General features: G+C 44.3%; 2 protein-coding genes across 10 annotated transcripts in view; one reads left to right on the plus strand and one right to left on the minus strand.

The window, feature by feature from the left end:
* PFKP (phosphofructokinase, platelet) overlaps positions 1-6,975 on the plus strand; it is a 295,600-nt gene extending 288,625 nt beyond the window's left edge. For 7 of the 9 annotated variants that reach the window (XM_029588549.1, XM_029588552.1, XM_029588554.1 and 4 more), the window contains one exon: positions 6,459-6,975. In XM_029588549.1, the coding sequence (XP_029444409.1) occupies positions 6,459-6,606 (148 nt within the window). In that variant the 3' untranslated portion in view covers positions 6,607-6,975. The remainder of the gene's footprint in view (positions 1-6,458) is intronic. The other 2 variants (XR_003854471.1, XR_003854472.1) reach the window with 1 other exon arrangement.
* Positions 6,976-7,026: 51 nt separating this feature from the next.
* The window catches only part of PITRM1 (pitrilysin metallopeptidase 1), a 206,640-nt gene continuing 186,019 nt past the window's right edge, over positions 7,027-27,647 (minus strand). Inside the window, exons 25-27 of the mRNA XM_029588546.1 lie at positions 17,209-17,354; positions 14,647-14,749; positions 7,027-8,148 (exon numbers count right to left, since the gene is read on the minus strand). Coding sequence (XP_029444406.1) covers positions 8,055-8,148; positions 14,647-14,749; positions 17,209-17,354 — 343 coding nt within the window. The 3' untranslated portion in view covers positions 7,027-8,054. The remainder of the gene's footprint in view (positions 8,149-14,646; positions 14,750-17,208; positions 17,355-27,647) is intronic.

A 27,647-nucleotide genomic window follows, 5' to 3' on the forward strand; every position in this document is an offset into this window, starting at 1 on the left:
GTCTCCGGCACCGGTTCCAGTGCCGCCCCCGACACCGACACCGGCTTCGCCACCGAGGAGGGAACCGACCACCGAGCCGTTGATACAAGCGCTAGCACCGCTACTGAGCCGCATGGAGGCGCTCATGACGGCCCTTCCATCGGTGATTCCAGTACCATCGACAACACCACCGTCTCCGACTGGATTTTCATCGGCAGGAGAAACACCGTTCCGGATTCCCCCTTCCGGGGTGGTTCCATCGGTGCCTTCTGGTATATCTCCACCGATATATCCTTCGGTTCCATCCATTCCACGCCAGGCACCGATTCCATCAGCAGCACCGAAGCCATCGATGCCATTTCTGGTTCCACCTACGGCACCGATTCCACCTCTGTTTCCATCGATGCCTTCAGAGCCTCAGCCAGGTCCATCAGGGCTACAAGCCCCACTTGATCCCTACGATACCTGGGGTGATGATGATGATACATCTTCTGACACAGATTTGCCTTCGCCACCATCTCCTACAGAGAGTAGAAAAAGATCTCCTCCTGAGGATCTATCTTTCATTAATTTTGTGAAAGAGATGTCAGAAGTTGTACCTTTTCAACTACAATCTGAAGCTGATGACAGACACCAGATGATGGAACTCCTTCAATTTCTGGATGCTCCAAAAATCATCGCTTCCATCCCTATACACCAGGTGTTTTTGGATCTGCTCAAGAAAAACTGGGAATCTCCTTCATCAGTGTCACCAGTTAACAAAAAAGCTGACTCCACCTACCTTGTCCAGTCAGCACCAGGTTTCCAAAAACCTCAACTGGATCATCGCTCTGTTGTGGTTGAGTCCGCGCAGAAGAAGGCCAAGCGTCTTAAGCCACACTCTTCTACCCCACCTACCAGGGACAACAAGTTCCTAGATAGTGTTGGACGGAAAGTCCTATCATGGAGCTATGTTGATTTCACGCATAGCTTCATATCAACTTTACATGACTCAGTACAACAGAGCCATCCTTAAGCAGATGCAAGACTATGCTGACACGTTGCCAGACCAATACCAACCGCAGCTTCAAGCCCTTCTTCACAAGGGATTTGAGGCAGGGAAGCACGAGATTAGGACTGCCTACGACATATTCGATGCTTCCACAAAAGTTTCAGCCACAGCCATCTCAGCCAGACGTTGGGCTTGGTTAAAATCATCCAACCTTCGCCCAGAGGTTCAGGATCGTCTTGCTGATTTACCCTGCTTAGGCGATAATTTGTTTGGAGAGCAAATTCAGCAGATTGTGGCGGAGTTAAAAGACCACCATGAGACGTTGAAACAACTCTCATCTGTCCCACCTGAGCTGACCTCCAAGCAACCGCAAAAGAAAGACTCTAAGAAGTCATTCTTTCGACCACGCCGTTATTACCCTCCATCGGCCAGGCCTCGTCCAGCTCGATCCTCTACTAGGCCTCAGCCGCGTCAGCCTAGGAAACAAAGGCCTACTGTAGCCCCTCCTCCTGGGCCTGCGGCTGGCCTTTGACTCCCCTGTAGGGAACACATGCCAAACCCCTCTTCCGGACATCCCTGTAGGAGGTCGACTGTACCATTTTCTACAACCTTGGTTGCAGATCACCTCAGATCAGTGGGTGCTAACAATTATCGCACAGGGTTACCACCTCAACTTCATAACTCTTCCGGCAGACTCCCCGCCTCTTCAAGCGTGGAGTCTATCCACCCATTTGGCTCAATTACAACAGGAAGTATCCCTTCTTCTGCAATCAAATGCTATAGAACCCGTTCCTCCCTCTCAACGAGGCAAGGGATTCTATTCCAGATACTTCCTAATACCAAAGAAATCAGGGGGACTACGTCCCATTTTGGACCTTCGAGCCCTCAAATACCTTCAAAAAGAGAAGTTCAAAATGGTAACCCTAGGCGCGCTGCTCCCTCTGCTACAAAGAGGGGATTGGCTGTGCTCTCTCGACCTCAAGGACGCTTATACCCACATTGCGATCACACAATCCCATCGCAAATATCTGCGGTTTCTAGTAGGCCACGACCATTATCAATACCGTGTCCTCCCTTTCGGTCTAGCTTCTGCCCCACGAGTCTTTACCAAATGTCTCGTAGTGGTAGCAGCATTCCTAAGGAAGGAAGGTGTCCACGTCTACCCATACCTGGACGATTGGCTAATCAGGGCCTCCACCCAACAGATAGCTCAATCCTCCCTAAAATTGACAATTCAAACACTCCTTTCCTTAGGGTTTCTCGTCAATTACGAGAAATCTTGCTTAGTCCCGTCTCAAACCTTATCCTTCATTGGGGCAGACTTGGACACCTTACAGGCAAAGGCTTACCTTCCTCTTCAGAGGGTCCACACCCTAATGTCCCTGGCTCACCAGCTCCAGTCTCAGAACACTGCCACGGCTCGCCAGTTCCTCATTCTCCTAGGGCACATGGCATCCTCGGTTCAAGTCACTCCCATGACCCGACTAGCCATGAGAGTAACACAATGGACTCTACGACACCAATGGATTCAAGCTTTTCAGCCTCTGTCCTCCATAGTCACAGTCACACAAGCGCTGCGCCTATCCTTAACCTGGTGGACGACTCAGGTCAACCTCCTTCAGGGCTTACCCTTTCTTCCACCGGATCCGCAAGTAATCCTAACCACCGACGCTTCTCACATCGGTTGGGGAGCCCATGTGGACGACTTTCAAACCCAAGGGTTATGGTCCAAAGAGGAAGCCGAACACCAGATCAATTTCCTGGAACTTCGAGCAATCCGCTATGCGCTCCGCACTTTCAAAGATCATCTCTTTCATCAGATAATCTTAATCCAGACGGACAACCAAGTGGCCATGTGGTACATAAACAAGCAGGGAGGCACAGGCTCCTTCCTTCTGTGTCAGGAAGCTGCGCAGATCTGGGCGGAAGCCCTCTCCCACTCCATGTACCTCAGGGCCACTTACCTGCCGGGAGTAGACAATGTATTGGCAGACCAGCTGAGCCGTGTCTTCCAACCACACGAGTGGTCACTCGATCCTCTGGTAGCGACCTCTCTGTTTCACAAGTGGGGTTCTCCCCGCATAGACCTCTTTGCGTCCCCTCAGAACCACAAAGTGGACGATTACTGCTCTCTCATTCGGAGCCAGCACTCTCGGCCGAGGGATGCATTCTCCCTCAAGTGGACAACCGGTCTGCTCTATGCATTCCCTCCACTCCCTCTTGTGTCAAAGACTCTCGTGAAGCTACGCCAGGACGGAGGAACCATGATCCTGATAGCACCTTACTGGCCACGCCAAGTATGGTTTCCAATACTCCAGGATCTCTCCATCCGCAGGCACATTCCTCTGGGAAAGGACCCGCATCTGCTCACTCAAAACGACGGATGCCTCCTCCATCCCAACCTCCAAGTCTTGTCCCTGACGGCATGGATGTTGAAAGGTTAGTCCTTCAGCCTTTCAGATTCCGTTTCTCGGGTCCTGATAGCTTCACGAAAGCCTTCCACAAGAAAGTCTTACTCATACAAATGGAAAAGGTACACATCATGGTGCACTTCTCAGTCCCTTGATCCCCTTTCCTGTCCAATCTCCAAATTCTTGGACTATTTATGGCATCTCTCTGAATCAGGTCTTAAAACCTCTTCTATCAGAATGCATGTCAGTGCGGTAGCCGCCTTCCATAAGGGTATTGGGGGTAATCCTATTTCAGTACAACCCCTAGTAACACGCTTTCTTAAGGGCTTGCTCCATCTAAAGCCGCCCTTGCGTCCTCCGGCCCCATCCTGGGACCTTAACCTGGTTCTTGGTCGTCTTATGAAACCTCCTTTCGAACCTCTGCACTCCTGTGACTTTAAATATCTCACTTGGAAAGTGTTATTCCTTTTGGCTATTACTTCAGCTCGCAGGGTTAGTGAATTACAGGCCCTAGTTACCTATCCGCCTTACACTAAGCTCCTGCAGGACCGCGCGGTACTCCGCACTCACCCTAAATTTTTACCTAAGGTAGTTTCTGAGTTTCATATCAATCAATCCATCATACTACCTATCTTTTTTCCCAGGCCCCACTCCAACTCTGGAGAGCAGACCCTGCATACCCTAGACTGTAAACGAGCTCTAGCTTTTTACCTAGACCGTACAGTTTCCCATAGGAAGAGCACTCAATTATTCGTCTCTTTCCATCCTAATAAGTTGGGACAACCTGTGGGTAAGCAGGCTCTTTCTTCCTGGTTGGCGGACTGCATTTCTTTTTGCTATGAGCAAGCTGGCATTCCTTTTCAAGACCGTGTTAAAGCACACTCTGTGAGGGCCATGGCGACATCAGTGGCACACCTTCGATCGGTGCCGCTTCCTGACATCTGCAAAGCTGCAACCTGGAGTTCTCTCCATACCTTTGCAGCCCATTATTGTTTGGACAAGGCTGGAAGACAGGACTCCATCTTCGGCCAGTCTGTCTTGCGTAACCTTTTTCCAACCTGATGTACCAACACCCTTCCACCTACCCGGTTGGGTGCGGATGCCCTTTCCCAAATTTCTCCTCACTTATTGTGCCTGCTGCACACCGTTGGGTACATTTGGTGCAAGTCGGGACATCCTCAGCTCGGTACTCACCCATTTGTGAGGACAACCATCCTGCTTGTCCTGTGAGAAAGCAAATGTTGCTTACCTGATGTAACAGGTGTTCTCACAGGACAGCAGGATGTTAGTCCTCACGAAACCCGCCCGCCTCCCCGCGGTGTTGGGTTCGTTTTATTCTTACTTTCTAGGCACTGCCTGTAGCTTTGAAAATCAGACTGAAGGGAGACCCCTGCTGGCTGCAGGGTCAGTGCCTTGCTGGGCATGCCCAGTAGGGGCCAGTCAAAGTTCTGTTTAAACTTTGACAGAAGTTTTCCGTGGTGGGCTCCATCCTCGATGTCACCCATTTGTGAGGACTAACATCCTGCTGTCCTGTGAGAACACCTGTTACATCAGGTAAGCAACATTTGCTATATCTGCAACACCAGTGAGATCATGGAGAATCAGTCACCGTTCCTGCGATCCTTCAAAGAGGTGGAGAGAGGAGAAGTGAGAAGGAGCGTATCAAGGGGCTCCTCTCGGTGTCAATGACTGACTCAGGTGTGACTGGAGCGGACTTTGCGGAGCCTAAAAGTTTCTCCATCATATCAAAGCACGCAGAACGCCCTTTGGGGGTCATCTGGTCACACAGCTGATACCCACAGACGTTGTGTGAGGCCGCCAGGTAGAAGATACAAACCTCATGCGGATCCGTGATGGACATGGTCTGCGGGCACCGACAAAAGCCATACAACGCGATAAAAGCTACCCGATGAGCAGTCGATAAGCGACGGTCACCGAGAGGCGAAGTGCCAGGAATGGACCACAATGAAGCGAAACACAGCGACTTTTAACTTATCACGTCAAGGGGGCATCGACCAAAGGGGGACCCAAAGATGGAACCAGGAAAAAAAACACTGTACTTTTAGCAAAACAAGAAAAGTGGAGTCCACGAAACCACAAGGTAACTGCACTGCGGAAAAAAAGAGACTTAATGGGGACCTCGTGTGGATGTGCAGATAGTGGCATGTGTGCAGGTCAAGGATTCTAGAAATTTTGACCAAAGTTTTCCGTGCCGGGCTCCATCTGATGATGTCAACCACATGTGAGTACTACCAATCCTGCTTGTCCTAGGAAAAATCAAAGTGATATGAGAAATACAAAAACCCTAACGTCAGCTGGCATTTCAGATCTCCTGCATCAGGGGGATTTATCTGAAACATGTGAAGCTCTTTTTCAGCGTTGACCACTCTATGTATCTCTTATATCACATTGATTTCTCTGAGCATTATACCTATAGGTTCATTGCAATTGCATTAAGGAAAAGTACTTTAAAAATGTATTAGACTTTAAATACTATTCTCTTTGGGTGAACGATTGAGAGGTCTGGGATACTACCTTATAGGTGGTATTACACTTGTTCCCAGCTTGCTGACACCCTAATATATTATTAAATACCTTTCTGCTGTGTATTACATATAATTAATTAGAACTGCAACATCTCATTTCTGTTGCACTTCACTGTGTACACAAACAATAAGAGAGGAAGTTACTTATCCAGCTAACTTGTATGTGATTTTTCTACTCCATCTGGGTAAAGGTGTAGACCAGGGCCTAGGGTTTTCCAGAAATTAAAGAATCCACAACCCCTTTCTTCTTACCCTGGTCTTCTTGAATAGACTGCAGTCTGATATAACTATATTCCAGTCATGGTTTTTCATGTATCACAACTCCGTGATACATGAAAAACCATGACTGGAATATAATTACTACATCCAAGTCAGCTGTTTCCATTACTGCCTGCATGGGAAATAAGGTCCCTGATCTCGAGGCAGTCATGAAAGCGGCTATCGTGGATGTGGTACATGGAAAATGTGTTCCTTGGCAGGGGTTAGTCTAAGATCCGATTGCTCTGACCACGTGTTGCTTTATTTTACCAGGCACAGAATTCCAAAAGAACAATGGTGGCTGAAACTGCGACCTGTAATGAAAATTCTCGCCAAATATAAAACCAGCTATGACATTTCTGATGCTGGGCAGCTGGAACATGTGCGTAGACCAAGAGACACAGACACTGGTGCCATCTAAGATAATACATTATTTTAGTTAAAGCGGTAATGATAGCAGATCTACATAGTGTGCTATGATACATTACAATATTTTGGTTGCTTTGTTTTGTAAAATTTAAGTTATTGTTGTAGCACATTAAATGTTCTCATCATTTGTCAGTTTTGCGTTGGTCCTGAAATAAAAGTCCTAGTAAATAGTGTCAGCATCATAATCCTCATTGGTATCAACAACTGCAGCATATCCCACTATCTCTGCACTTTAGTAAAATTTATCGATTGCACTTTGCATCAGAGAGAATTCCTGCTTCTATGTAGAAAAGATATTTTGTGTCAATTTACAGAATGTATTTGTGTATCCCAAATGGAATAAAAGTACTGTTGCAAACCAGTTCATAACGAGTACTATAAGACATTCTCTGAATTAATCAAGCAACGTAAGTCTTCCACAAGCATTTTCTTTATTATACGATCCATGAGTAAACTACTATAACCATACATGTCAAGTACTGTATCTTTTGAAGCTGTGAAGCAAAGACTGTTTCATGATGTGAAAAATCTGCAACCTTCCCCAAAAGGCTCAGCTTATTTGTAGGACCAGTATTACTATCTGCTTCCGCCACCCTGTATCACCATGTATTGCACTAGGGTAAGGTATAGAGACCCATATCAGAGAGAAAAAAACCTCAGTAGTTGGTGCCATAGCTGAAGATTTATATCCATAAACAAAACTGTCATAATATATTTTGCTTGTATTGTGTGTAATATTTGACACAGTTGAGATAACATTACCTTAAAGATGTAACAAGCTTGAAAGAACAAATAATCCTCTATTTAAAAGTGCCTGTTTACATTCATAAATTGCCTTTTCTTATCCAAAAAGGGAACACTGACTGTCTTAATATCACATGATTTAAGGCTTAAAAAGAATCAATTCTCTGTTAAAATATGGATTAGGAGAAATTACTGGACTTCAAAAGATTTTACAAAAATATGTTTGGAAACCCAGCTTAATGTTTACATCACTAATGTGCTTTAAAAGTTAACAGTTCTAACAATTAATAATAGCTTGAGATTTCCAGAGCTCTTGGAATGCTCCAAGTACAATCCCTTTTCACTATGTGAAAAGACGTGGAGGAAAAGCTTTCACTCCCAAAGCACCATGTACAGGTCTGCTGCAGCTCATGAGGCACGAAGGCTGCAGAGCGGTTTGCTTCATGGGGTTGGTGTCCGCATATTTCTGTATTGCACAGCACAATCATGAGCAGACTAGTCTATGGATGAAAATTCAGCAGAATCCATGTTTTTAGGAAGTCATCTATGTATTGCAAACAAGGCACTGAAAGTGAAAAGAACTTTACTGTGCGTGTCAGTAGGTTTCCATATAGGAATGTTCAAAGCTGTTCAGTTTCTGGTTCCTATTCTTTTTCTAATACTTATCTTTCTGTCTGTAATAAAGCAGGAGCTAAATTATCGAATTATCCATGTTGGATCTTTTGCGATGCTTGCATTTTCGGGGCCTATTATTGCAGTTCCACGTGTGCTCTGTCCAAGAGCAAGGTATCTAAGAAGGAAAAAAGATTGGTTATGGCACACGTCATAAAACTGAGCAGACTAGATGGGCATTTATGGTCCTCATCTGCCCTTGTTTTTCTATGAAAATTTTCTCACCACTATCATATTTACACCACCACACACCCATTTCTATTCTTCTACCTCAATGTTGACACTCAGAACTGATATATACAGCAAAGTAAGCAGAGTTGCTTACCTGTAACAAGTGTTCTCAGAGGACAGCAGGATGTTAGTCTTCACACATGGCTGACATCATCAGATGGAGCCCAATGCATAAAACTTAGCATTTTATCTATTGATTGTAAGTGATGTGGGGGTTGATAAAGAGAGAGCATAGCCAAATAGAGGATATTTTATGTATTAGATTATGAATAATGGTCAAAGTTTTGTACTGGATGCATTGACGAATAGGGAGCCAATGTAATTGTTTTAGTACTGGAGTAATGTGTTCATTACGGCATGTGTTAGAGATCAGTTGGACTGCACAGTTTTGGATTATTTGGAGAGGATATGGTTAGTGCAGTTAGTGTAGCTGGGTTCAAAAAAGGTTTGGATAAGTTCTTGGAGGAAAAGTCCATTGATGGCTATTAATGAAATTTACTTAGGGAATAGCCACTGCTATTAATTGCATCAGTGGCATGGGATCTTCGCCAGGTTCTTGTGGCCTGGTTTGGCCTCTGTTGGAAACATGATGCTGGGCTTGATGGACCCTTGGTCTGACCCAGCATGGCAATTTCTTATGTTCTTATGTAGTCTGGAAGGCCTAGAAAAAGTGAGCTGCAGTAATCCAGATCGGTTAATATTAAAGCTTTTAAACTGAACAAGGGGGAAAGCTGACAGTCACTCAGCAGTGCATGGTTCGGAGAAATGTATCCTTGAAGGATACTAATGAAACAGGAGAGTTAGGGCAACCCAGCAGGGAGGTTCCATTAAAAGCAAACATAGTCCATATATGTAAAAAATCACCGAAGCTAATGATGGTGCAGGGAAGAGGGATTCAGCTTTATAAGGAACTGGGGAAACGTTTGGGGAAAGGGGAGACTCTTCTGAAAGGATGTGCTCCACCTTAACCAGAGTGGAACCAAGCTGCTGGCACTAACTTTCAAAAAGGAGATAGAGCAGCTTTTAAACTAGAACAAGGGGAAAAGCCAACAGTCACTCAGCAGTGCATGGTTCGGAGAAATGTATCCTTGAAGGATACTAATGAAACAGGAGAGTTAGGACATCCCAACAGAGAGGTTCCATTAAAAGCAAACATAATCCACGTGCCTATATCTAAAAAATCACCAGAGCTAATGATTTCTGAATTATCCCAAATAACTGAAAAGCAGGTTCTTAAAACAAACAAAAAACACACTTTGAAATGTCTGTATGCCAATGCTAGAAGTCTAAGAAGTAAGACAGGAGAGTTGGAGTGTATAGCAGCAAATGATGAGATTGACATAATTGGCATCACAGAGACTTGGTGGAAGGAGGATAACCAATGGGACAGTGCTATATCAGGGTACAAATTATATCGCAATGATAGGGAGTATGGCACTTTATGTCGGGGAGGGTATAGAGTCCAACAGGATAAAGATCATACAAGAAACTAAATGCTCAGTAGAATCTATATGGGTAGAAATCCCATGTGTGTTGTGTAACAGTATAGTGATAGGAGTATACTACCGTCCACCTGGACAAAATGGTCAGACAGATGATGAAATGCTAAGAGAAATCAGGGAAGCAAACCAATTTGGCAATGCAATAATAATGGGAGCTTTCAATTACCAATTTTAATATCAAGGAGAGTCAATATGGCAACCAGGTATAAACTTTAGCAAGAAAAAGGGGCCAAAAAATGCTTTTTACCACAAGCCTAAATGACGGTGTCAGCAAGCCTGTCGTTGTAGTTTTAACAGAAAACCCAACCGGACTTCTCAATCATTCACCATCATTATTTTCTTTATTACATTTCAGAAAAAAAATGTTTTGTTATGTATTTTTTAATTTTCTTAAAAAGTACTCAACTCTCATCCATGAGAGATATATAGGAATGGCAGTCTGTTTTATAAAATAATAAACACAGCCCAACACAGCCAGTGTTTCGCAATAAATTGCTTCTTCAGGGACATATGAAAATATTATTGCAAGAGTTTTTTGCCTGCAAGACCAAGAATGATACATTTAAGACTAATAGGAGAAAATTCTTTTTCACTCAACGCACAATAAAGCTCTGGAATGTGTTGCCAGAGGATATGGTTAGTGCAATTAATGTAGCTGGGTTCAAAAAAGGTTTGGATAAGTTCTTGGAGGAGAAGTCAATTAACTGCTGTTAATCAAGTTGACTTAGGGAATAGCCACTGCTATTAATTGCATCAGTAGCATGGGATCTTCTTAGTGTTTGGGTAATTGCCAGGTTCTTGTGGCCTGGTTTGGCCTCTGTTGGAAACAGGATGCTGGGCTTGATGGACCCTTGGTCTGACCCAGCATGGCATGTTATGTTCTTATGAAATCATGAGGAAAAAGAAGGGGTTTTAGCGTTTTTAATAAACAAAGTTTATAGAAGGAAATTTAAGTGATGGATGAAATATTGTTTGACGGATAATTTGGAATCAAGGGTGACAAGTTATGGGCTTGTTAGATATAGGAATTGAACAATTTTCAAAACAGATTTGATGGGGGGAGGAAGATGGCGTAGAGAGTCTGGAATAGTTGATTTAAGTATTTCGGTTTTTGCTGCATTGAGAGTGAGCCGATTATGAGATAACCAGAGGTTTATAGTGTAAGCAGAGAGTAGCTAGGGAGGTGCTATGGTTCCAAGATGTGCTATACGGTAGAATGAATTGAATATAGTCAGCATAGATTTTGAAATTTATATTCAGACCAGATAAGAGAGCAGAATGGTAATAAGTATACATTGAATAGAATAGCGGAGGAAGCAGATCCTTGGGGTACCCCAGATTCTGTATAAACCAGTTTAAGTGATGTGGGTCAATGTTGACTTGAAGAGTTCTTTGAGACAGGAATGATTTGAATCATTGGAGAACTTTCCCATTGATACCAATATTTTGGAGATTGGAACAAAGGATATTATGATCTAAAATATCAAAAGCTGCATAAATGTCGAGGAAAATTAAGATATATTCTATGTTTGAATCAAAACCATGGAATATAGAATCAAGAGAGGAAAGGAGGAGAAATTTAGTACTAATGTCCTTTACAAAAACCATGTTGATTTGGATGTAATATGTTATCTTCAATGTAGGCACTTAGTTGATGTAGAACTACGGATTCAAGTATTTTTGCTGTTAAATAGGCTATTGCCGGTAGTTTGATAAATTTCATGGATCAACTGTTTTCTTTTTTGGGATTGGAAGAATAGAAGTTTGTTTTAAGGACTATGGATAGGTTCCTGAAATTAAAGATAAGTTAACTAACTGGGTTAAAGATGGGGCAATGGTCTTATGAATGTCTTTTAATAGTCTGCTGGGACAAGGGTTGAATGGACTGTGACATTTTTGTTTTGGTAAGTATATGAACTATAGTATCTGAGTTTACAGGGGAAAATTCAAACCAAGAATAAATAATCTGAGATAGAGTATTGTTCGGTGTTGGAAGAAGGAGAAATTTTGAAGATAAGTTGGAAATTTTATCCTTGAAATAGCTATATTGTTGCAAAAAGGAGAGATATGATCATTTGAGTCATTTTTCTGGTTGTTCAATGATTTGACAATATTGAAAAGTACATTGGTATTGCCATTAGTGAGTTGGATTTTATGGGCATAATCAATTTGCTTTTTGTATTTTCTTAAATGGGAAAAGTAAGTGTGTTTCTTCTTGTTTAGGGGGATTTATTTTGCCATCTTCTTTCCAGTTGACGTAGCTTAACCTTCATAAGATGAAAAGCAGGTGTGTACCATAGGGTGTTTTCTCTGGAGGAGACAGAGCAGAGTTTTTTTGGTGCAAATGTATCTAAGGAGGTTGAGATAATGTTATTCCAATTTTCAAATTCAGCATTAACATCAGTTTGGGCAGTGGTGTTAGAAGTAGAAGCTAAACGAGGAAAAAGAAAATTAATGAACTGTTCAGGGTCAAGTTTTTTTTGGGAGAGTTCTGTATTTTCATCTATATATTCATCTGTGTGTGTGTATATATATATATATATATATATATATATATACACACACATACATATATATATATACACACACATACATATATATATATACATACATACATACACACGGGAGTTGTGGCGGTTAGGGTGGCGAAGGCAGGATTATAAAGGTCAAAGTTTGACCTAGTTTGTGAGTTCGTTGGTCAATTAGTTGAGACCAACCTAATCCAATAAAAGCTGTAAGTGGTCGGGGATCATTATTATAGTACAAATTAAAATCACCAGTCACGATTGTTTTTGTAAAGTCTACTGGTAAACTAGCCAGGGGTTCGAGCAGAATGGAAGGGTCATGATTAAGTAGGCCAGGGGAACAATATATTATACAGCAATTTGCAATGGAGGTGGTAATAAGCAACATTTCAAGAGGACTTTTTAAAACAAGGATTTTCTTACAAGGCCATAGTGAGGATTTGATGATTGCTACAAACCTCCGCCTGATAGTTTATGGTTCTGAGAAAAAGGTGTAAGTGTTTAGACAAATAGAGTTCAAAGTTATATTATCATAATCACATAACCACGTTTCAGTGATAAATACAGCATCAGGAGAATGCAAACGGATCAAATCGTAAATGATTGGTATTTTCTTTTTCTAATAGATTGAGCATTAAAGACCAGAAAAGAAATGGTGGTATAAATTAAGGTTGTAAATACCAAGAAAGGTAGTAATGGAGGTAGAAAGGATCTATGGCGTTGGGGAGGCTTGTGAGGATGAAAGGCCAATTGGCCATAGTGACCATGACCGATAACAGTATCGATGTACATAGTAGATTGAAAAAGGCTGAAAGACGGAAAACAATGAGTCCAAAATACAGCAATAAAGAATTTTTGGTTAACATGAGTGAAAAGTATACGAAATTGAGCACAAAGTTGCACATGAAGGGGTGCACATGCGCTGGTGCCTTTACTGTCGCCTCCAGATGACGTGGGAGATGGGTGGGGCAAGCCCACGGTGACAGCAGGAAGTTCCAGTGGTCAGAAGCAGCAGATATTATCCAGAGCTCCCTCTGAGGTGAGGGAGCAGTTCAAACAGTTGAAAGAGAAGGGCAAGAGTCAGAGCCCTTGCAGTGATGCACTGGTGCCTTTATTGTTGCCTCCAGATGATGTGGGAGGTGAGCGGGGGCAAGCCCACAGTGGTAAGCTACTGATGGTGGGTGGCAGCAGGACGTTCCAGCAGTCAGAGGCGACAGGTATTGTCCGGGACTCCCTCTGTTGAGGTGAGGGAACAGTTCAAATGGCCAGAAAGCAGGGCAAGAGTCAGACTGAAATAACTTTTCTCCATAATAAATATGGACTATTGCTCCTGGGGGAATTCTATGCAATTGCACAGCGCAGAACTCCCCCCTTGCAGAAAATTTCATATTGTATGCAGAATTGAGAGAGCAGCTCTGTGGGCTGTGAGCGCAGCCCATCACACTTGCAGCCGAAGAGCAGGACACCTGGCGTGACATGAGTGGAGCTCATCGCACTTGCACCAGAGGAGCAGCAAAGACAAGACCCAGGAGAGCCACAGGTAGAGCCTATCCTGTCTACAGCTGAAGACGACAGTGAGGCCCAGAACGACAGTGCACAAGAAGGAGTGTGCGAGTATGAGATTTGGAGCTTATGTGTGTGAGGGTGCATGTTTCTGTGTGAGAGAGGGAGCCTGTGTGAAAGGGTATGTGAGAAAGAGAAGGAGCCTGTTCAGGGCAAATGTGAGAGAGATGAAGCCTGCATGAGAGAGAGAACCTATGTGAAGATGTGTGTGTGTAAGCGAGAGAATGAGAGCCTGTATAAGGGTGTGTATGAGAGGGACAGAGGAAGCCTATGGGAGGGTCTTTATGAGAGAAGGGTCAAACACAGGGAGTGGAGGGTGGAGATAGTGAAGGGGTTGAGTTGGAGGGGATGGGGAAGTTAGTCGAGAACGAAGGAATTAGAGCCTGAGAGGAAAGTGTGAAACTGTTCTGGCCAGGGAAATAGGGGAAAAAAGTGGGACACTCCTACAGTATACTAGGGAAATTCTGTTCAAAATATTTAAAACTCTGCATCTTTGAATAACTTTTGTGTATTACATTTTAAATTAATTACTCAGACTGATGTATATTGTGTTATTTTGACTAATCTAAAGTATGCATAATTTAAAAATTTTGTGTGAATTCCCCCAAGAGTAAGAATATGTATGCACAGGGATGAAGCCACCAAGTCATCTCTCTGGAGTTACACTGTTTTATCTAACTGCAACCATAAATTTCTAAAAAAATGTGACAGTTCACAGCTGAGACCTCCTGCTAAGCAACAACCCAAAATCTGTGACTTTGAGGCTGGTGTTTCTTCAGCTGAACCCAGACTTACTTGCTAGTTACATCAGTAAGGTTTTTGTGGCTGACATCAAAGAGCTGCTCCCTGTGCCTCTGCTTCATTTCATCAGAGATCCCATACAAGAAATGGTGCATGCCTAAAGATCAAATCAGAAGTGTCACATAATCATATTAATGTCTAAGCCAAAAGAGCAGAACAAAATTCAGCTATTTGTACTGTACTAGGTTAATTAGGACAGCTCGTTAATCTATTTCTGCAGTGAGAAGGGTCTGCAGGTAGGGCATTCCTAGTCCTCCTGAAAGTGACAATTTGGTGAAAACGGAGATGTCCAACTGAACGATGCATGCTGAACAATTTTAAATTCTACCACATCCTTCTCACCTGAACAAGAGGAGGATTCAAAAAATTCAGAGCAAAACTACTAATGATCTCAGCTGAAGTAGATGCATTGTGTGTGAAAGAAATTAAACTGGCACCTGCCTTATCTCCTATCAAAAGATAAATCTATTAAATTGATTAAATGGGGCTCTTAGTAGCATGAACAGAAATTCTCCATGAAAAATACAAATATCCCTTAACATGCGAGATGAATAGTCAGAAAGTCTTACAGACAAATGATTCCTATGGCCCTTTTGAAAGACTAGGGTTGTACTGTGCAATTGATTGCATCATTATCTTTCAGTCAGTGGTTTGCTCTACATACGTAAGGATCTAGTTCACAGAACATGAAAGCATTTTATTACTAGAGCCCCAGGCCTATTTCTGTTAGCGAACCCAGCGATGCTAAACAGGTTCTCAGATCTCCTGCCTTTCCCTACCCTTAGAGTGACAGGCTCTAATTAGGATGCTAGAGGAAATATGTTTCCTTGGTTAAGGGAAGACATTCTTTCCTTGTGTAAAACTGGTTACTTTCAAAGGGCACCATTCTAGATTTTCTGCTCTCATCAGTACAGAGAATTAAACACTGCAGTACATGGAATCAAAATCACTAAAGAGTCAGTAAATCAGGTTATACTAACTATGTTCAGTCTGCTGCTAAGATAGAGAGGGCACTAGAAGTACAGTCTTTCAAGCTCTTAAAATGAACAGTGTCTACCACAGTTATTCTTTTCATTTGGGCCTAAGAGGCTACAATGAAATTGGAGAAAACACCACTGCAAAATATGGTATAAAACGTGGAATTCCTTCTCTAATCTCAATGCTACAAATGCCGTGCTTCTTCATCTCACAAACCCCAGGCAAGGACCAAGGACTACACAGCCCATGGAGCTGGGGACAAACAGATTTTTCATAGAAATAGTACACAAGGAAAGCAGCTTGTTGAGGAATGACAGACAATTTAGTTTCTGGTTAGACAAAATATATACTTTACACTGAAATATAAAGGCTTGTGTAGATTACAATGGCTTACAAGTGGAGAATATACTGGTTTGTCGCTCTACATTCCTGGAGTTTATGCAAACTAATACTTTTTCCCTCCACTCTACTATAGTCAATATTGCCAAAAGTGAATAAACCTACATCCTTTCAAACAGGCCGATACAGTACAGTGCGCTCCGATGGAGCGCACTGTTAACCTGCTCTTGGACGCGCGTTTTCCCTTACCCCTTATTCAGTAAGGGGAGGAAAACGCGTGTCCAACCCGCAGCACCTAATAGCGCCCTCAACATGCAAATGCATGTTGATGGCCCTATTAGGTATGTGCGCGATTTAGAAAGTAAAATGTGCAGCCAAGCCGCACATTTTACTTTAAGAAATTAGCACCTACCCAAAGGTAGGTGCTACTTTCTGCCGGCACCAGGAAAGTGCACAGAAAAGCAGTAAAAACTGCTTTTCTGTGCACCTTCCGACTTAATATCATGGCGATATTAAGTCGGAGGTCCTGAAGAGTAAAAAAAAGTTAAAAAAAAGAAAAAAAAATTTTAAATGGGCCGGCGGCTGTCGGGCCGAAAACCGGACGCTCAATTTTGCCGGCGTCCGGTTTCTGAGCCCGTGGCTGTCAGCGGGCTCGAGAACAGACGCCGGCAAAATTGAGCGTCGGCTGTCAAACCCGCTGACAGCTGCCGCTCCGGGTCAAAAGGAGGCGCCTCCTTTTGCCCATTTCTACCGCACCACCTAATTTAAATACTGTATTGCGCGCACAGGCAAGTGGCCTGTGCGCGCGCCAGGAGAGCGGGCATTTGTCCGCTCTCCCACGGACTTTACTGAATCGGCCCGAAAGTAATATACTACAAAATCTTTATTTAGCATAGTTAGCAAAATAGATCAAGGGAGGTTACCAGGACATGAAAATAGAACTCCTGGCTATCGCTATGGAACTGACTTTGGTGGTGTTAGAAAGAATGTGCAAATCATTTTTTACACATGGATTTTAAAAACTGATTTTTTTGCCATCATAACTAATTTTTTAAGAATTTATGAGTCATATCCATAGCCTATTAGGAAATTGGGAGCTCATGCAATCCCTTTCTGTTAACACAGAATACAACATGCTGGGTGCTGACAGTCTTTTCCATACTTTCCGTAAGGCGCTCCTTCTCCCCAAGCTGGCAAAAAGTTGAAGAGTGAGTCATTCATAAGCAATATAAAATGTACCTTTATCTGAAGGGGCTACAGGAGCATCTACAGCTGAAAACATTGAAAGTTTGGCTTCATCTATATCTTCTTGTGTGAATTCACCAGATTTCGCCCATTCTATTGATTGTTCAAAAGAGGACAACGTTGCTAATGAATTTGGATCCCTAAAGGGAAAAATTGCACATATAAATTATGATCAACAGAATAGCAATTTTCCTACTGCCAATTTCCTTTCTATTTACTCCCATAGATCAGGTGCTGTCTGTTGTGAAATGTAATTGACCAGTGACAGGAAACTGTCTGTGTCTTTCCTCCAGCTTTGTATGGTCCTTCCTGCTTTAAGCATTTCTCCAGCTACACTGAACTGAAAAACTGAAGCATAACTTTGAAAATTCTCTATCAAATAAAATGTATCCTTCGATGAAGGTGAAGTTTGTGGGGCAATCAATCTTTCTGGACACCACTGAAATATCACCTGATTCAAGGGATGCACTGTAAAAACATGCAAAAGATCAGGAGTTTTCCATTTGCTCCCATGTCAGGGGTCTTGTCCATGTTATTCCTACAGAGATTTGTGCCTCAAAGCAGAGGGAAGGTTCCTATTCATACCCCAGCTCAGTCTAGACTCCTGGGTTTTGCCTCCCTGCCAGGGATGAAAACCTTTACTGACACTGCTACTTAACCTAGAGTGCCACCTGTAGTTCCTCATTTCTCTGTCTCCAGCAGATGGTAGAGGTTTAAAACTTGCAATCTGGATTTAAAAGAGGAAGATGGATTTCTTTCAGGAGTTTCCTCCTAGGGGGTTGTTAGGTCCCTGGTAGGGGCCATCTTCCCTGGCTGAGGTGGATGAGTAGGAGGTTGGTGACACTTGGTGCTATCTCGTCCCTGGACACTGAGGAATTTTCAATTAGCTGGTACATAAGAACATAAGAAATTGCCATGCTGGGTCAGACCAAGGGTCCATCAAGCCCAGCATCCTGTTTCCAACAGAGGCCAAACCAGGCCACAAGAACCTGGCAAGTACCCAAACACCAAGAAGATCCCATGCTACTGATGCAATTAATAGCAGTGGCTATTCCCTAAGTAAACTTGATTAGTAGCCGTTAATGGACTTCTCCTCCAAGAACTTATCCAAACCTTTTTTGAACCCAGCTACACTAACTGCACTAACCACATCCTCTGGCAACAAATTCCAGAGTTTTATTGTGCGTTGAGTGAAAAAGAATTTTCTCCGATTAGTCTTAAATGTGCTACTTGCTAACTTCATGGAATGCCCCTAGTCCTTCTATTATTCGAAAGTGTAAATAACTGATCCCCCTCTGAACCAGCAGCCGCTCTGCAGCATTAAGGAAAGTATTTTTGTCTTTAGCTATTATAGAAAAAAAAAAAAAAAAAGAAACCTGATAATTTTACACAGCGGCTTGGAGAGGGTTTCTCAATTTTGGCTGGCTCTATGAGTGATTGCTGATAAAACACCACACAGGTGAAAGCCAGCAGTAGCTGGGCATCTCGGCTTTGAGACCGCTGCAGTAAGTAATGAGGAGTCCACACCTGTGGGATGCACATGGCGCCAGCCAAGGATTGTGTCAAGGCTTGCCGCTCATGCGGGTACAAGCTTGTCTCACCCGTGCAAATTTGTGCACATGCTGCTTCTCCAGGGAAGAAGGCAGCTCGGCTGGTACAGGCTCCGTTTCGGCACTTAAGAGTTCAGACTCTCCATTTCAGCATGTAAAAGGCCTATGAGGTTGTCGGGAGCCACCACAGATCCTTTTCCCATGAGGGTGGAAGTGGCAGCCATCATGAGTACAGTAGCAGCAGCATGGGCGGCAGGGACTCCTCTCCTCCCTTATCGCCTGCCATATAGTCATGCAAAGAGGCTGGAAACCTTGGAAGATGAGGAGGACTTAAATCAGGAGGATTTCTCAGGCCTTTTCCCTCAGATTTTGTGTTACTTCTCCTCAGCATATCTGGTTAGAAAGGTAGCAGGGGAGAGGTGCCCTCATTCCTAGAATCGGCTGCAAGGTGACTCAAGTCTTGCAAAAAGACATCACCAAACATCCTGAGGATGCCTGGCTTGGCTAGGCAGCGAGGCAGTCCCATGGAGGAGTCTCAGGACTCAGAGGGCGATGATGTTCCATCTGATGGGTCTCTGGGGGCGGAGTCTCATCAGGACTTTCCAAAACTGAATATGGAGAAGGTGCTAGTAATCGAAGGGAAGGACCCAAAGGGTCCATCCACATGTCCTTAAACAGCTAGGCATCAAACTTCTTCAGGTGGAATCGGACCAGGAAGGGGTGTACCCCATCATGGTCAGCTTAAGAGATCTGGCGAAGGATTTTCCCTTTCACAAGTTGGTAAAGCAGCTTGTCATCAAGGAGTGGGGTACCCCCGAGACCCTGGCAAAGTTGTACCCATTACTGGAGGAGACACTTGAGCTTGGTAGATGCTTCAGTCTCGGTGGTGACCAAGAAAACTACCATTCCAGTGACAAGGTTTGCCACGCTGAAAGATGTGCAGGACCAGAAGCTGGACGTCACCCTAAGATAATTTTTGAGGTTTCTGATTTGGGTATCCGGGCTGCGCTTTGCAGCAGTTTTATGAAGAGAACTTGTTTGCTTGAAACTGTCCTTCACAAATCAGGTGGAGCGCTTGAAGGCAGCAGTGGCCTATGTGGAGGATATCTTGTATGACTTGCTTAGGATGTCCTTCAGAGTTATGATGTCAGTTTCAGCCAGGTGGCAGCTCTGGTTAACAAATTGGTCTGTAGATGTTTGATCAAAGTCTCAGCTAGGGGCCTTCCCGATTAAAGGCATGTTTGGGAAGGAATTAGTGTAGCTGGTGAAGCATGTGGGGGAGTCCAAGGGACATATATTGCCAGAGGACAAGCCAAAGAGGGGAAAGATATTCTTTCCTACCCAGTCACCTTTTAGAGATTACAGATATCATCGACAGAACAGTGGCCCTTTGGCAATACAGAGGCAAAGCTTGGGCAGGACCCAGTCCTTTCGAGTTGAGCGAAAGCCAATCCAAGATACCCCTGGTGAAGGAACCATGGGAGCTAAGTCTTCACAATGAAGTAAGGCCGGTCCACTCTTCCCTTATGGCTGTCAGAGAAGGGTAGCGGTTGGCCCACTTTTATGAGCGTACCAGAACAATTGACCGGTGAGGCTTGGGAGTGATAAAATGATGGCCACGTGTTAGAATTTACGCACCTTGTGTGGGAAGCCTTCATTTCCCCTGGTACTACATGTGCTAAACAGGTAGCTGTTCACGACACATAGATCACTTGTGACAGCTAAAAGTGATGGTACTGGTTCCCCGAGAAGAATGGGAAAAAGATTGGTATTCCATTTATTTTGTGGTCCCAAAAAAGGAAGGGATATTCAAACTGATTTTAGATTTAACGAAGGTCAATGCAGCCCTCAAGGTACCATAGTTTCATATGGAGATGCTGAGTTCGGACATAGCAGCAGTTCACAAGGAAGAGTTCCTAATGTCACTAGACCTCACAGAGGTATACCTACATATCCCAGCCAGCCAGGAGCACCAGAAGTTCTTGAAGTTTATAATTCAAGGAGACCATTTTCAATTTTGTGCCCTTCCTTTCATTTTGGCGACAGCTCTGCATATGTTCACCAAAGTGGCAGTAGCCCTTTGGAAGGGAGGTGTGCCAGTATACCTAAATCTGGACAACTAACTTATTCAGACAAATTCGGTGGACATCGGTCACAGCTGGTGGTACAGCAGGTCCTTGAGAGGTTGAGGGCTCTGGGCTGGGTGGTGAACCTAGCGAAGAGCCATCCAATGCCATCCCAATTCTTGGAGTACCTAGGGGATCGATTTGACACCTGGACTGGTATGATGTTTCTCATGGAGGACAGTATGGTGAAGCTGCAAAGTCAGGTTTGCTGCCTGTTGTGACTCAAGGTGCTCAGAGTTTGGATTATTTGCAGGTCTGGGGGTTTAGGGCATCAATGCTAGATCTAGTCCCCTCGGTGTTTGTGCATATGTGGTCCCTTCAAAAAGCACTCCCCTCCCCTTGGATCTCATTATCGGAGGAGTTGCAAATTCCTCTTCCACTCAGGGAGGGGCTTGGTTGGATCAATCTGGAAAGGAGGATGGAGTTGGAAATCCCAAATTGGATGACAGGGACTGCCGATGCCACTCTCTCCGATTGAGGAGTGGTGTAGCAGAAGCAGACTGCATAGGGTCAATGGTCAAAGGAGGAGGCATTATGGTCTATCAGTCAGCTTAGCCTTGTTTTTTTTAACATAGAACTCGCACTGCCCGATGTAACTATCGGACAATGCAACGACGGTGACTTATATCAACCGACAGGGAGAGACCAAAAGTTGGATGGTTAATCAGGAGGCTCAATTGTTGATTTAATGGTCAGAGCAGCACCTAGAAGTTCTGGCAGCATCTCAAACAGCCAGAGTGGACAACATGTAGGTGGATTTTCTCACTAGGCAAAAGTTTGATATCTGAGATGGGAGCTATCAGAGAAAGCAATGCTTCTAATTCGGGTCAGGTGAGAAACGCTTCGCATGCAGGTGATTGCATAGAGACAAAATGCCAAGGCAGCCGCTTTTACAGTTGCAGGCGAGAACATGGAGCAGAAGGAATAGACACTCTGCTGCTACCATGGTCACTGGGGATTCTTCTTTACGTCTTTTTCCCATGGTCAGTGCTGGGCAGGGTGCTACAGCGCATAGACAGACACCCGAGTGAAGTGATTCTCATGGTTACAGAGTGACCACGTCTGCCATGGTTCATGGACCTAGTAAACTTGGGCGGAGGATGGTCCATTAGGTTTCGGTCACCTTCCGAGACAGTTGCACCAGAATCCCACATCTGTGGATCAGGCAGATCGCTTCTGTCTCGCAACTTTCTTTTTGAGAGGAATCGCTTGAGATAGGAGTACTCTCAGTATGTCATTACCACTTTACTGAAGGCCGGACAGCAATCTACATCCTTGGCTTATGTTAGGATGTGGAGATTTTTTAGATTTTGTGTGTTGAAAAGGGTGTGCAGCCTACTCGGGCTTCAATTTCCCATACCTTGACCTTTTTACAAAAGTTCTAGTGAGGGGTCTAGCTTATAATTTCCTTCTGGTACAGGTAGCAGCTTAATGCTGGCTTTGGGGTAAGGTGAAGGGAGTGTCCCTGGTCTCATGTTTGGCTGTGATTAGTTTTCATCAAGAGGCAAAATGCTTGTGGCTCCGAATGTGGAAGGTGTCTCTCTCATGGAATCTTAATTTGGTGATGAAGGTGACATGTGAGGTTCCATTCGAGTCATTACAGAGGACAACTCTAAAGGATTTAGTCCTGAAAGTGAATTTCTTTTGGTGGCAATTTGTTCGGCAGAGAATTTCAGAGCTTCAGGTGTTGTCTTGTAGAGATCCCTTTCTTCAGTTTACAGAGAATGGGGTGACCTTGCGAACAGTGCCCTCATTTCTGCTGAAGGTTGTTTCGGCCTTTCATCTTATCAAACAGTGGAACTTCCCGTCTTTCCGAATTTGGATTAGTCGATGTCGCACATGAAGGAACTTCATGTGTTGAATATGTGTTATGGTTATTGATGTTTGGGTGGATCCTTGGACACTGTGGCAGCTGACCACACCCACGGGGGGCAGTCCCATGAGGGACCACAGTGTCAGGCTAGACTCTGGACACACAAACACAGATTTGAATCTTTTATTAAACAGTTTTGAAAATCACCAGAGGTGGCAGTAGTGAGTAGTGGATGTTGAGCCCGGCTGGGCAGGTCTCCCACAGAACACTGGAACAGCGAATCCTCTGCTAGGCCGTGCTGTAGTGGAAAGAGACTTAGAGATATGAGTACACAATGAGAAGCATTCAGAGTCCCAGGTAGAATTAGGAGAAGCTCCGAGACAGGGAGAGCAGGCCCTCGAGGAGCGAGTACCTGATCCCTTAAGAGCAGAGAGACTCAGCTGTATTCTACCCCCGTAGCAGTAACAGAGATTCCACTAGACAAGAGGTCTGGCACCGGAACAGGGGGCAGGCCCTCGAGGAGCGAGTACCTGGTTCCAGTGAAGCATTACTGTGGAACAGATGGTAGTTGTACTCACAGATGGAAACTGTTAATGAAGTCTTCCAAGTACAAAGGTTTGAAGATGCAGGCAGCGACTCAGGGAACATGGGCCCTCGAGGAGCGAGTACCGGTTTCCTGATAGCACCTGAAAGAAGCAGAATAGGCCCCTGAGGAGCGGGTACCCAGTTAGCAATCCCGAAGGGTGTAAGAGTTCCAGATAACGCTGGAGTGGCAGAGCAGCTTCGATACGGAGAGTGAATCCCATCCATAAGGTTTTCGTTGCTAACTCGATGAGCTAGCAAATACTGTAGGCTTAAATATCTGGGCAGCGTGACGTCATATCAGGGGGAAATAAAGATGAGGGTGGCGTGCACACGCACGCCCTAAGGTACCTTGGAGGAACATGGCATGAGGCAGCACCAAAGCCGGTCTGGGGATGCCAGAAAGGACGGCAAACAGACGCCGCGGCAGCCAGTAGTCCGAGGTGAGCGGGAGGAGCCGCAAGTAGTGAGAGGTAGGTGGGGCGAAGCTGTCGAAGACAGACAGTCGCAACAATATGTGGCAGCATTGTAAGATATCTCTAGGTGTCTAATAGTTTCCAGAGACCTGAACATATTTTTGTGCTTTAGAATGGGCCAAGAAAAGGGTGCAGGGCATCCAAGGCTACTATTGTGGAATGGCTGAAGACCATCCAGTGTTGTGGAATGGCTGAAGGAGAGTAAGGGCTCACTTGACTCGGGTTCATGCAACCTCATGGGACGAGTATCAGCTGGTTTCTTCACAATAAATATGTCGGGTGGCTACTTGGAAATTACGCACTTTCTCCAGACATTACCAGTTGGATGTCTGGGATCCAGACTCTACGGGGTTTGGAGAGAATGTACTGTGAGTGGAGTTATCACGTTCCCGCCCAGTACAGGGGAGCTTGGATACAATCCAGGAGTCTGGACTGATCTGGGGTATGAACAGGAAAGGAAAATTGGTTCTTACCTGCTAATTTTTATTCCTGGAATATCACAGATCAGTCCAGAACCCCACCCGTTCAGTAAAGCCCGCTCATCATGGCAGTTTGGTTACATGATCTTCTGCTTAATGTTGTTGAAACAGGTTTTCCATAGAGAGACTGCCTCCCTTCTGCTCGTTGAGTGTCTCGGTAATTGTTATAGGTATTCTCATCTTGGCTTGGGTACAGGTTATACTGAGGAACAACTAGCAAAGTGGTTCTCAACCGGCGTGTTGTGACACCAGTGTGTCGCCAAGCACATGCCGGTATGTTGCCAAACTTCTTGGTCCCCCATTGGCCCAGCTGCTGCCCCTACCCCAGCGAAATGTAAACATTTCCTCTGCCCAGGCTTAAAATGCTGAAAGCCTGGGCAAAACAGGGCAGGAGAGCTGGAGTCAGAGGCACCAGCATGGACTCTTCTTCCCGCCCCCCTGCGGCCCAGAAGAGGAAGTGCAGTGTAGCAGCCACAAAAACGGGAAGAAGAGACCATGCTAGGTAAAGTGTGTGCAGCATTTGTCCGAAGAAGAACAATGTGGCCTGGAGCAAAATGAGGAGTATAGTCAGCCCCCGTGGCCAATGGGACTCCTTTCTCTAGGCTGCAAGGGCTAGAAAAGGTGGCTGTTCTGCCACTAGTTGTTTGATGGGGGGAGAGAGAGTGAGTGAGCATGTGTGTGTGAGTCATTGAGAGCCTGTATGTGCAAGTGTATGTTTGAGATTCTTTGTGTGTGAGAGATAGCACTGTAAGCATGTAAGTTTATGTTTATGTAAGTGAGAGAGCATGTATATGTATGATTAAAAGCCTGTGTGTTTATGAGTAAAAGCATGTGGGTAATTGTGTGATTGAGAGCCTATGTAAGAGAGAAAGAGCATGTATATGTGTATGTGATTGAGAGAGCTTGTGTGGGACAGAGGAGAAAGTTGCAAGCAACCCCCCCCCTCTTCCTCCTAATTCACAACAATCTCAGGGCACCTGGAAATCAAATATTTCCAGGTATGGAGGGCAGAGCATTTTTTTTATCATTATTTTTAATTACAAGGTCTCTGTTTTTAAATATTTTTTGTTTTCTAGAAATTTTTTATATGAGGTTTTAATTGTTGGATATTCCATTCATCAGCTGTTTTGAAATAATCTGTTCTTTTTATTAGTATGGTTTTACTGTTATTGATTTTATATTTCTTGATTTTATGAAGACTGGTGATTTCCCTTTTTCCTTTGTTGCACTGCATAAAGAGACTGGCTTGTTGCAGTTTCTAGTTCGGTTTTTGTCTGCATGTTTCTATTTATTCTTTATGGTCTCTTTATTCTTTGTTAGGTGAGGGTCTGCACATGTGATTGAGGTGAGGTATTCTGCTGCATGTAGTTTCTAGGTAGGGCTCTATAGCAGCCAGGCTTGTTCCATTTTCCTAATAGAAGAATTGGAGTTTTAATGTCTGGTGTAATATTTTCAGTGTTGCCTTTACTTAGATAAGGTGGTTACTGTTTGAGTGCTGGAAGTTGGTGCTGTTCTGGTATGGGAGGTTTACTATTTATATAATTTCTGTTCAGAGAGAGTACTCATCTTTCCCTTATGTCATTCTTACCAATAAAAGTAATACAGGGCTTTTTGTTTTCCACCATAGATTGTAATGAGCAGTGTGTCACACATGTGGGCGTTGTCCGCCAGATGGGTCATGATGGGAAAAAGGTTGAGAACCACTGCTCTAGGATGAGTAGCAGGTGGCATGCTAGACTAAGTAGTAGTGTCAGTAAAGATTTTCTTCTCTGTCTTCATCTGCTGGCAGGGAGTCAAAACCCAGGAGTCTGGACTGATCTGTAGTATTCCAGAAACAAAAATTAGCAGGTAAGAACCAAATTTCCTATCCAGTTTTAGAGGCTTGAAGACTGATCCCACATGCTGTGCGTCTTCCTTTTAAAGAATGCCTGCTTTTGTCTGCCATGTTAACCTCATCTTCAAGGTCAGGGACAAGTTGTGAAGAATTCTCACCCAGACAGTCTAGCTCTAAAAAGGTTAGCAGCCAGGTAGTCCTGCAAACCAGATCACTTAACTCACCAAGGACAAAACACACTAGGCAGTCCCATAGCTCAATATGATATTCCCCACTTCCGCAAAAGAATAGATGCTGCATTGGCCTGCTCTGCACAGGGCACCGCTCTAGAAACTACTAAGATATAAAAAAAAAAAGCAAGCTTTTGAAATTAGGATTCCTAACCTATGCTCACTGTTATACTGTGAAATTAAATGTTTCTCTAAGAGGGGGGTTTTCCCCAGTTGGCTCTTGAGCAGGGCCAGATTTACAGCTGTTTGATCCTAGATGAAGGGGGTGCCCATCTCTGAACTTCCAGCAAAAGGAGAGGACCCCTCTCTCTGGGCTCCTTTACAGGACCCTTGCCCATCTGCCCATCTACCCACCTACCCCCTTCCACCATTGTACACTTTCTAGGTTCTCCTCTTCTAGTTTTCCCTATCACAACCTTAGCCCCTTCCCGGCTCCTCTCCCTTCTAGATCCCCCTTGGCCACTTACTGGGTTCTCTCTCCCTTTTACCCACTCTCTCCCACCCCACCCTCAAAGGATGGGGTGGGTTAGGATCACACATCACATGCTAAAATTTTCCTTCTAATGTTTCCATTGAAACTGAAGCTTGAAGATTGGTGCCAGAAGGACCATGGGGCCTCTTGTAGCATGAGTGCCCTCCCTTGACATGGATTCTGAGTGGGAGTGCAGGTTGTATTCTTTAACCCTCCTGCTACCAGGACAGCGAGGTTGTGGGCAGATTGGACTTGCTAAGACAGCAAGTTTGCTTATCATAAACAGGGCTCTCTATAGACAGCAGGATGAATTAGCCATAAGACATGGTGATGTCGTCCAAACGAATTCCTATCTCTAGCTTTAACTACTGAGCATATGCAGGTGCACTGCCTCACGAGTCCCTCAGTTGATTGTGGAGCTTAGCTTTAGCTAGGTAGTTGACTCTCCAGGAAGGCAGGCAGGAATTAAGCATGACTAATTCACCCTGTCTATGAAGAAACCCATTTATGGTAAGCAGGGCTTTCTCTGTCAAAAAGCAGGGCTAAACTCTAGCCATTGCTCATGAAAAATCCCAAGCTAAGAGTTGCGTGGCAAGGTACTTACATAATAAGCAACCAAGAACCCTGGTAGAGAATAGAATACTAGGTAAACAGACTATGCAAAACTGCTTGTCCAAAGTACTGTCACTTCCTGAGAGACTGTCTAGACAGTAATGGGATGTGAATGTATAAACTGACAGCCAAGCTGCAGCTTTGCAAATTTCTTCGATTGAGACGGCTCTTAGACTAGCCACTAAGGTGCTTCTAAGCCATGGCTCTCTCTTGGTGAGCCTTGACAGAGTCTGTGATTTGAAGGCCAGCCTGCTCACAG

This window comes from Rhinatrema bivittatum, chromosome 2 (genome assembly GCF_901001135.1).
Source record: "Rhinatrema bivittatum chromosome 2, aRhiBiv1.1, whole genome shotgun sequence".
NCBI classification, from domain to species: Eukaryota; Metazoa; Chordata; class Amphibia; order Gymnophiona; family Rhinatrematidae; genus Rhinatrema; species Rhinatrema bivittatum.